Source organism: Sinocyclocheilus grahami, unplaced genomic scaffold (genome assembly GCF_001515645.1).
Source record: "Sinocyclocheilus grahami isolate Dianchi unplaced genomic scaffold, SAMN03320097.WGS_v1.1 scaffold284.1, whole genome shotgun sequence".
Taxonomy (NCBI): domain Eukaryota; kingdom Metazoa; phylum Chordata; class Actinopteri; order Cypriniformes; family Cyprinidae; genus Sinocyclocheilus; species Sinocyclocheilus grahami.
In genome coordinates, this window is record NW_015505463.1 from 630,379 (window position 1) to 641,352 (window position 10,974).

General features: G+C 37.3%; 2 protein-coding genes across 3 annotated transcripts in view; both read right to left on the bottom strand.

The window, feature by feature from the left end:
- ttc17 (tetratricopeptide repeat domain 17) overlaps nucleotides 1-1,752 on the bottom strand; it is a 25,640-nt gene extending 23,888 nt beyond the window's left edge. The window contains exons 1-4 of the mRNA XM_016292357.1: nucleotides 1,543-1,752; nucleotides 1,135-1,224; nucleotides 833-1,002; nucleotides 602-713 (exon numbers count right to left, since the gene is read on the bottom strand). Coding sequence (XP_016147843.1) covers nucleotides 602-713; nucleotides 833-1,002; nucleotides 1,135-1,224; nucleotides 1,543-1,752 — 582 coding nt within the window. The remainder of the gene's footprint in view (nucleotides 1-601; nucleotides 714-832; nucleotides 1,003-1,134; nucleotides 1,225-1,542) is intronic.
- An 895-nt stretch (nucleotides 1,753-2,647) lies between these two features.
- Nucleotides 2,648-10,974, bottom strand: part of prc1b (protein regulator of cytokinesis 1b) — a 20,832-nt gene continuing 12,505 nt past the window's right edge. Inside the window, exons 7-14 of one of the 2 annotated variants that reach the window (XM_016292359.1) lie at nucleotides 8,984-9,131; nucleotides 8,754-8,890; nucleotides 8,588-8,683; nucleotides 7,221-7,367; nucleotides 6,915-7,025; nucleotides 6,521-6,628; nucleotides 6,226-6,402; nucleotides 2,648-3,129 (exon numbers count right to left, since the gene is read on the bottom strand). In XM_016292359.1, coding sequence (XP_016147845.1) covers nucleotides 3,058-3,129; nucleotides 6,226-6,402; nucleotides 6,521-6,628; nucleotides 6,915-7,025; nucleotides 7,221-7,367; nucleotides 8,588-8,683; nucleotides 8,754-8,890; nucleotides 8,984-9,131 — 996 coding nt within the window. In that variant the 3' untranslated portion in view covers nucleotides 2,648-3,057. The remainder of the gene's footprint in view (nucleotides 3,130-6,225; nucleotides 6,403-6,520; nucleotides 6,629-6,914; nucleotides 7,026-7,220; nucleotides 7,368-8,587; nucleotides 8,684-8,753; nucleotides 8,891-8,983; nucleotides 9,132-10,974) is intronic. The other variant, XM_016292360.1, reaches the window with a different exon arrangement.

A 10,974-nucleotide genomic window follows, 5' to 3' on the forward strand; every position in this document is an offset into this window, starting at 1 on the left:
TTTAAGTATTTGCTATTGACTGTTCAAATGATACTAGTGGGAGTGGGCTTACTTGTGTGTGTGTGTGTGTGTGTGTGTGTGTGTGTGTGTGTGTGTGTGAGCGTGCGCATCGGGCGGAACTCCGCTGTGCGTGATACAGAGAGCACGATCATAACGTAGAGACAGAAATGTCATGCCGTCGTGTAAATAAGATAAATAACAAGGCTATTCAGTTTGTTTAATAAAAGAACGAGGTATAGACCTGTTCTATAAGAAAGGTAACTTTAAATTACTTCTGTTGTGATCAGGCGCTATAGAGAAAATAATTAAATAAAATTAACTTGCTCTTCAAGGGGGGCGGGGGGTGCCGTTGGGGGGGCGAGCCGCCCCCCTAAAATAATAAGTATCGGAATCGGTATCGGAGGCAAAAGAGGCGGATCGGAACATCCCTAGTTTGAGAGAGGCGGGGCATATATGACCTACAATAATGTACAGTATTTGAAAAATAATGTGTTTTTTGAACATTAAAGCATGTCAACATATTCTGTTACACCAAATACACAAAATAATGATCTTTAAAAAAAGCATCATATGACCCCTTTAAAGCACTTAAAACACTCACCCTGAGGTGCTGAAACGCATGAATGCTATAAGGAAGGTCGAGGATTTTAGCGCAGTCAGGTTTTTCCAGGTCTGGAGGTAGAGGTGACATCTGATCCAAAAAATCCTCTGGACTAGAAAACAACAACAATAAAACCAGAATGGCATATTCTACAATGACAACTGAAATGATCAATACACATAAAAAAACCCACAAGGAAACATATTTCTTCCATAAGCAAACGCTACTTACTTTATGTCTTTGCTCTCCAGGGATATAAAAGTGCCATCATAGAGATCCAAGTCTCCCAGAGGAACTTTAGCTGTGACACAGTCAGCATCTTCTTTATAGTGTCGCTGCTCTAAACCAGTATCCCGGTCCTCGTTCTCTTCAATGTGAATCTTCTGAGCAACTAGTTGCTTCTGCAAAATGTACAATAACTCACTGTCAGACAAGTGTTCAGGGAAGCATACCTTTACCTCTAGAGCTGCCTTCTTCAAGACAAAATTCACTGTAAAAGATTACGTTATGATGAATGTGAGGCATAACATCACCTCTAACTTCTTGAGGTAGTTCACACGAGTCTCCTGTTGCATGAAAAGAACTAAATGGTGGGGATGTTTCAAGTTAAGAGGAGAATCCACCTGAAAACAAGAGGGAGCATGAAAAAGGCTAAATCAATGCGCGCGCACATGCTTTGAGCAAGAGTCACTGCCTGACAGATATCAGGTCAGAGGTTAGAAGACATCAAGAAGCTGATGATTTGGCCAGTAGTATTGAATCACCACATACTAGTGCGCTGTTATATCGTTATAAGCAGCTGTCAACACATGAGATCGACACACATCTGTCTGACAGCTGTATAAAGCAGTGTCAGTGAGGAACAATCCGATTAGAAAGCTACTGCTGAGAACTGTCAATATCTTGTCACAGTGGAGTGACTAAACACGACAGTCTCGTACCTGCTGTTGGATTTTGCCGTCCTCCGTCACCACCCAGTGCGTGGTGGCTCGCGCAGGCTTCGCCAGCAATATACAGATAAACACGAACGCCGGTCCTCGGACGGAAGGGCTCCAGAACCGTTTATTAGTGTCATGATTGCCTGTGATCTTGCTCTTGTCATCCGCCATCTTTTTACCGTCTGCCCATTCGACCCTAAAGGTTCGCATCATTCACCGCAATCTGCTTCCGGGTTACCCGAGTGACCCCGCCTCCCCGCATAACCCAAACATTCGCCACATTGATTTCAATTTCCCACAGTTATTAGAGAATATATCATCATAAAAATAAAATAACTAAATAAAAAAAATCACCAATGTTATGCCATTTCAGTAAAACGAAGTTAGTCAAGGTCTACTGGTTTAATCTCTTCTCTTTTTTTTATTCAGAGCAACATTTTATAACATATTAAAAACCAAGAATAGCAAAAAGTTAATAAAGCCAGATATATAATTACATGTACAACTCAAACATACACGCATCATACAAGCATTTTAAGAAGTCAAAACAATGTAGAGACTATGTAATATAATGTACCCTCTTAATTCAGTTAGCAAAACGTTGGGGTTTATATTTGTACGTTTCCATTTACATATGCGAGAATACATGATTGTTTATAATTATTTTGATCGGTGAAACCAAAAAGCGTGTTTTCCAAATAACTGCAGATTGTTTTTCTTCTGCAAATATACTTGTTTAAAATCAATAAAGGTTTTTAAGACTCCTATTAAAGTTTCTTTTTCAATCAATCAATTAATTTGTGCTTAAAAAGAAAGATATGTAGAATAGAGAAGTCATAGTAATAGTAAGACCTTCTATTACAGTGGCTCCATTATTTTTATCCGTTATTTAAATATGCTGTTTGTAATGTAACTTAGTAACAAATTGCTAAGTAAGAGCAACAACTGGATGTGAATTTACATGCTTGAGGAATATAACAACTGCATAAACACATAAAATAGCAACTTGTTTGGAATAAAACAATTCAAGATTCAAAAATCTTAGATAGTAGTGACAGAAGAAATAGTTCGACTAAGACAATGACAGGACTCACAGAATGTCCAAAAGTGAACTTTTATGTAGTGAATTGTACAATACTTTAAAGAATGAAATAAAGTATTTTACATTGTGCAAAACATTCAAAAGCATACCATAAAACACATTGTGACTTTGACAAAATTACCAATACTGAGAAATAACTAGAATTTATTTATTTTTTTAAAAGTCTTAATTTGTTAGGCACAACTGAACAGTTGTAACATTAAAATGTACATGCATTTGTTACATTACAAGTACTGAAAATGCAGTGCTTGTCCTAGTGTTAAAGTGAACATACATGTAGAATACCTCAGAGACATTTAAATATATATTACCTTCATTTACATATAAAAATGCATAGCTATAGCTATAAAGAACAAGAGCCCATAAGCCATCATCTAAAGATTCCAGTCCTAATAGCACAAAGTGTTGCAGTAGAGTTAAAGCTGAATGATGGTTGAGTTCAGGATTTCAGGTACATGTTTTGATTTAGATGACTTGGAGAGGTCTCGCTGTGACAAGAAAATTACAGATTAAGAGACATTTTGACTTTTAAATATGTTTCTGAACAATGAGATTATACATAATATATACTGGATATATTTACAGCATAGAATACAATCTAAAAACCATTATATACTGTAGTAGAACAAAGAGTGACAGATGTTGGCAGTCAGGCATTACCTGAATTATAAATAAATGGAGATAGTCTTGGTTAGAAGTGTGAATTAGGGGGTAAAAAGCAGGCCAGTACAAATAAGAGGCCAAGAGGATGTAAAAGAGCAACTAATCAGATATAATACATGCACCACAAATGCCTTCAGAGGTGAATGAAAACTTCATTTATTTGTTTTTTATAAAATTATAAAAAATCAATCATATGGAACTTGTCCCACCTGCCAACAGTTCAAATAAAAATTCAAGTGAGAATGTAAATATATTATTTGTTAAGTATTCATGTAACAATGTACAGTCGGCCAATAATTTCTTCTAAATACAGGACCCTGCCTTTCTTAAAGACCCCAAGGGGTTATTTCAATAACTACCATCTGACTATGCATTATTCCAACATACTTTATAAAAGTGTTTAGTAAAATACATAAAAGTGTTAGTTTTATTATACAGTAACATATAAACAGTTAAAACCGTGTTAGCTAGGGTGTTTAAGCAGTGTGCTTAACCATACCGTTAAATAGGCAAACTTTAGGCTATATGGAAATAAATCTCTAACACACCTTGATTATATGGATTCAGGCTTGACAACTTCCTTTAGAAACAATTTTGTTTATTTTATTAGCATAACATTATGCCAGTATCACCAATTTTTAAATAGGCATTTATATGCTCGTATCATTAAAGGAATAGTTCACTCATAAAAATGAAAATTTGCTGAAAATTCATTCACCACCAGGCCATTCAAGATGTAGCCGAGTTTGTTTCTTTCACTTGCTCACCAATGGATCCTCTGCAGTGAACGGGTGCCCTCAGAATGAGAGTTCAAACAGCTGATAAAAGCATCACAATAATCCACTCCAGACCATCAATTAACGTCTTGTGAAGTGAAAAGCTGCATGGTTGTAAAAAACAAATCCATCTACACATTTTAACTTTAAACTGTCACTTCTAGCCAAAATAAAAGTTTATAATCCATAATAACGCTTCCTCAAGTCCATCCCCTGTTGTCCTCTGACATCAAAATCCACAGATACATCTTGTTTAGAAATGTTGTCTCTTGAAATGGGTGCATATTTCTCTCCTGATTCAGAGGAGACTACTTTTTAACTGGAGAAACCAATATTATAGATAATAAAGGACTTGTATTTTAGCAATAGTTTTAGGGGTGCTCCAATCAGGATTTTTGAGGCCGATCACCGATCGCCGATCACAGAAAGCAGTATCTGCCGATCCGATCACCAATATCAACCTTTTTAAAGCCTTCTTTTTATCATTTATAACTATTTATAGTGATACTCCAGTCAGGATTTTTATACATTTATTCAGGGCCTGAATTTCGTTTTTGAAAATGGGGGGGGATTCCCCTCTTAGGTGTCTCTTGTGAGAGGGGAAGCAGCTTTCACACAGCAGTCCGCTACTGATCCGTGGCTGTTTACCACAAACACAACATTTATCCATTAGTTTGATTTCAAATCCAAAAATTTGTCACTGGAAATGCTTTTTCAGCATTGCAATTTTTTTTTTATGCAGTACAGTAATACAATCTTTCACAGACATGTTTAAACACAATAAATAAGCAACACATTATTCAATGCATTTACTTCTAGATTTATATATTAAGTTGCTCATGCAAGTGGCAAAACATTTAAACTACTTTTCTTACGTTATCACAAACTTACCATTGACAGAAATAGTCAGCTCTACTGCCTTTTCTTTTGCATTTAAATCTTTATTACAAGCAATCCTGCGGTTCATAAAGAACTTTGTTTTCCTTCCTCCATGAGTGCCATCTATTATTGCCTTGTTTATCTAAAAGTGCTCTTTCCCTTTAAACCTAGCCAAAAAGCCATATGTGTTGACTGTGAAACACAGTAGACTTTAATTATATGCATTTATGGTGTAATTACTACATTTTTGTGTCAATCCATGTTCATATTTACAGCAAACAATGAGCTGTCACTTTAATTCAGCTCTTGCAGCGCAGCAATAGACTCGGTGCGGAAACGATCTCTGCACTGCTGCAGACACACAGCTCCTGAACGCACTGCCGGCCGCAGCCGTGTGCAGTGAACTCTTTAATTCATTAACATGAGCGTGAAAAAAATACGCACCACGTATGCACTGCATATGGTATAATGTGAACTTGGCATTATGTGTGTGCGCTGCGAGTGTGCATGAGCACACGGTCTCCAGGAGAGCGTGCGGGCGCTGAATGATTAAACACTGGGAAGAATTAAAAAGTAATGCAATTTATAAACTTTAGTGACACTGCCTCGATTGTGCAAGTGACAATTCCTGTGTCAACTGTGCAGCGTGCAGCTCGCTTATAGACAGACGCGATGTGTGGTGATTTGAAGCCATTTGAGAAAGAGAGAGCGCGCACGCGAGGTGACGTCTCACGAGGTTTTCAAATTACTTTAGAAATTATTTAATGAAGAAATTAGCATTATAATTATTTGACCTGCACCGGAAAGAGACCGAGACGGTGCGCTGCATGTCGTGCCAAACCTCTCACGGCAGCGTCATCTGCTTGAGATCGGCCTTTTAGAGGCCGCCGATCAATCATACCAACGTGATTATCGGCCGATAGTGATCGGTAGCCGATCAATCGGAGCACCCCTAAATAGTTTCAAGTTAAAAACATCTTAATGATGGATTTGTTTATTACACACATATTTTTCATGTTAGATGTTAATTGATTGCCTGGATTTATGAGGATTATAATGTTTTTATCAGCTCTTTGGACTCTCAAATTTTTTACCAAATCAGTTCTGATAAAGAAACAAAGCCATCTACATCTTGGATGACCTGAGGGGGATTTTCAGCAAATTGTAATTTTTGGGCGAGCTATTCCTTTAAAACACAATTCAGTTCAAGCTCTTGCTCTCTTTGTCCAGACTGTGAGTTACTGATGGAGAAGATGAAGAGTTTACCTGAAATTCTGAATAGGTGCTTGCGACAGAGTTAATGCTGAAGTTACGCTGTGGACTAGCTGGCACCTTTGTCATCCCAGCCACGCCACCAGTTAGATGACAGATATTCTCCTTATTGCGTTCTTGCAAACCTTGATGAGGAGGTTTGCTGTGGCCTGGAGTCCTCACATTACCCTGCTTTGAAAGAAGACACGTAAGGGAAGATGTAACATTAACTTAGTTAATCAGTAAAGGATTGAGCAAATTAGTTAAGCTTGAGTATAATAGTTTTGTTATGGCCGTGGTGTGCACTGACCTTGATTGCTGAAATCGGAGGGCGTGATATAGGAGAATGGCAGACAGTACCACCAAAGACAGATCGGATAGTGCTGTTAGAAGTGCCAGTACTGGAGGTAGCGTTTAGCTGAGGAAAAGCCAGAGTTAATACTGCAACAGCCATGTATTCATTTAAAATGTATTGTGCATCAAGGTGTGTAATGAGAATAAAATCAACATGAACTTTTCACAACCCAGTCAATTCCCAATGGATAAAACATTAAATAAATCAAGTCTTGCATTGCATGTTTTCTACTGATATACTTGTTTCCACTCACAAATTAGACACATTACATTTAAAATGGGCTGCGAGGGTTCCACGTTGACTTTAAACCTGCTGTCTTCATCAGGAAATAAAATCCTTTGGTACTTGCCTTTCGAGCTTTACAAGGTGTTGTGCTTCCCAGAAATCTTCGTTTAGTTGGTGTCCGGATCACAGTACCATAGACCATGTCCACCTCTGTCTGTTTGCTCTTCTTTAGTTGCTGCAAGAAACTTCTTGTATTATTAAAATGTATCAATGTTAAATCTTTTTAATGGTTTTCAACTGGTCATTCTCTAATAATGCATAATTCCTGAATACAAACTACTCTTGGGTTAATGCATCAAAATCACACTTAATTCACAGCTCTAGAATACATGTATATCCCAATGCCCAGTGAAGTGAAATACACACATACCCGCTCCTGTTTTTCCCGCTCTTTCTCCAGCCGGTACGACTCCCATTGATCAGTAACAAACTGCATGAACTTTTGACCATTCACCTGAAACTCTCTGTTCTGTTCATGTTCCCACTGTTCAATCTCAGCCTTCAGCTTCTTCTCAAGCTAAATGAGAGAGACTCAATTACTACTAAGCTTATATCATATTACCATTCAAAAGTTTTGGGTTGGCAAGATTTATAAAGTCCCTTATGCTCACCAAGGTTGCAGTTATTTGATCAAAAATAAAGTAAAAACAGTAATATTGTGAGATATCATTACAATTTAAATTAAAATGTAACTTAATCCTGTGATGACAAAGCTGAATTTTCAGCAGAAATTACTCCAGTCTTCAGTGTCACATGATCCTTCAGAAATCATTCTAATATGTTCATTTGGTGCTCAAGAAACATTTCTATTATCAATGTTGAAAACAGTTGTGCTGCTTAATATTTTTGTAGAAACCATGATTCATTTTTTCAGGATTCTTTGATGAATAGAAAGTGCAAAAGAACATTATTTATTTGGATTAGAAATCTTTGAACGTAAAAAAACTTTAATTCAATCCATCCTTGCTGAATTAAAGTATGAATTTAGTAAAAAAAAAAAAATCTTACTGACCCTATGGCAGTATATTTACAGGTGCATCTCAATAAATTAGAATGTCGTGGAAAAAGTTCATTTATTTCAGTAATTCAACTCAAATTGTGAAACTTGTGTATTAAATCAATTCAATGCACACAGACTGAAGTAGTTTAGTGTATTAAATACATTCAATGCACACAGACTGAAGTAGTTTAAGTCTTTGGTTCTTTTAATTGTGATGATTTTGGCTCACATTTAACAATAACCCACCAGTTCACTATCTCAACAAATTAGAATACTTCATAAGACCAATAAAAAAACATTTTTAGTGAATTGTTGGCCTTCTGGAATATATGTTCATTTACTGTACATGTACTCAATACTTGGTAGGGGCTCCTTTTGCTTTAATTACTGCCTCAATTCGGCGTGGCATAGAGGTGATCAGTTTGTGGTACTGCAGGTTTCTTTGACAGTGGCCTTCAGCTCATCTGCATTTTTGGTCTCTTGTTTCTCATTTTCCTCTTGACAATACCCCATAGATTCTCTATGGGGTTCAGGTCTGGTGAGTTTGCTGGCCAGTCAAGCACACCAACACCATGGTCATTTAACCAACTTTTGGTGCTTTTGGCAGTGTGGGCAGGTGCCAAATCCTGCTGGAAAATGAAATCAGCATCTTCAAAAAGCTGGTCAGCAGAAGGAGTGCTATATATATATATATATATATATATATATATATATATAGACATATATGTCATAATTACCTTGGGGAGACTTTTGACCAGATCAGCCCGTTGTTTCTCCTCCTTTAGAAGGTTTCCTCCTCTGTTGGTGAATCTGGATGGATCTTTGGCCTTTTCCTACCACAAAATGTGCAGAGTTAGGTGATGCAAAAGCATATGATGAATATTTTCAGTTAGTTCAACTTACTTCAAGCTCTAAGAAAAGTCTCCAGCTTTCCTCCCATTTGTGAACACCTTCAAAAAGATCTTTATGATCCTCATAGTACTGCTTAAGCCGCACTATTTCTGCATCATGTAAGCTTAGGAGTTCCTCGCTGAAATCATCTTAGGAAAAAAGCAACCTTTAAATCTTCATTTTATTACAAAAGACAGGCAGATTTTGAAGTCAACAATGTAATATAGAAAATTACTACTCACCATCATAAAAGGGCACAAAAGTTTGCCGTTGGTCAGAGCTATAAAAGCACTTATCCCAGAATACGGCAATCTCATTCCGAATGGCCTCAGTAACATTTTGAATATTTTTAAACTTCAGTTCTTCAAGACGTTTGACCTCAGCTTGTAACTGACAGTAGAGGATATAAACAATGAATTATCTGTGTTCAATACAATGGTTAGCCATTTAGAAGCCTTAATTCAGGATTAGAATGCAGGAATTTTAAACTGAAATTTAAGACTTTTTAAAACCTTTTTTTAAGACCTGCACAAATAAAATTAATACCATTATGAGCGGGGTAGGGCAATGTCTATAGTAACATATTGAAGTGTAAAATTACTATAAAAACATGATTTACAGTTCAGATAGACGTTAACAAAAACAAAAATTTTTATAAAATGATACACTTCACATTTCAGCCTTTAAACCATTTTAAATAAAATGGACGAGTCAAAAGTATTAATTATTATATTAATTTAAACAATTATTATCAATAAATTATTATATTAATAAAATAACATACATTTTACTGTTTAGATTTTTATAATGCATTATCTTCTTATCGATCCACCAGTTCGCATTTACAGCTCTGCGTGTTTGCAGGTTTAAAAACATGGGTCGATTTTCACATTGGTCTGAACAAAAACAACTCCAATACTGTGTTCCTGCAATAACGGAGGCTGCAGTTTCAGGACCACGTTTCAACTAGGATACTATTTTTCTGTGACAGCGCCATCTAGCCAATTCTATTCCAACAGAGGAGACCTGATTCAAACATCAAACAAACAGATGCAAAGACTAGATCCATGGAAACTATTCATTTTTTATCTTTACATCTTATTTTTAATGTAAGAGCTGGCATGAACTTGATTGTTCGAGGTGATGTCAGCAATCGCCATTTAGCCTATTTAGGTGTGCAAAACAGTTCACTGTGCTGCTGGATGCTGTAAACTAGTATTTGTATTCAAATTATTTTACATTTATTAATGTACTAATAAACACACTAATTTGTACCGCAGTTTTTTTTACAGTTTATTGCACTTTTGATTTGTAGTGGGTCAGACATCAGATGTGAAGTGCTGCGCTGCAGCTAATGAACAAGTCTCGCAAAGACACAAGTCTTTATTTCTAAGAAAACGGAATTTAAAACCTAAAAACTGCAGCCTCCGGAATACCCTACTCCAATAAAACAGGCTTATTGAAAATGCTCATTGATTTTCTGCCAGCAGGAGGCGCTTTCGGAACTGCAGAAATATAACGGTTTCCCCGGTAACAGAAGAATACAAAGCAGCTCAGCATCTGATGCGGAAACGTGCAGCGCTGGTGTTTATTAAATGAAATCATAGCCTTTTGAAGTTTAAAGGAGTCATATGATGCGATTTCAATTTTTCCTTTCTCTTTGGAGTGTTACAAGCTCTTGGTGCATAAAGAAGATCTGTAAAGTTGCAAAGACTAAAGTCTCAAATCCAAAGAGATATTCTTTATAAAAGTTAAGAGTCAGCCATGCCTACCTAAAACGGCTCGTTCTAACACGCCCCCACATATCTACGTCGCTATGTGGGAAGATTTGCATAACGCCACCCAAATGTTCACGCAAAGAAAGAAGGCGTAACTTTTATTCTCGCTGTAGTATTGTTGCTGCCGCCATGTCGTGAAGGCACTGTGTGCTTGGTAATGAAAGCGAAACTACTTTGTTTGGCCTTCCAAAAGATGACGATATCTGCTTCGTCATGCCTGGAGCTGATCCGTGCTGGTTGCTGAGGAAATACTACAACTTTGCTCTGTGGATCGCCGGATCGGCTTTCACTGTGGACGAAGCGGAGTCCAGCCCGGGGTCATCACATGTCCTTCCGGACGCTCCTTCGTCGAAATCGCCGGCCGCGCCGTTCTCAAGCTTACTCTAACCCTCCGGCCGTTCCTCACGCTAGCCCCCGGCTTCTGCTCACTGTAGGCCGCCGTGTGTGACGCTGTG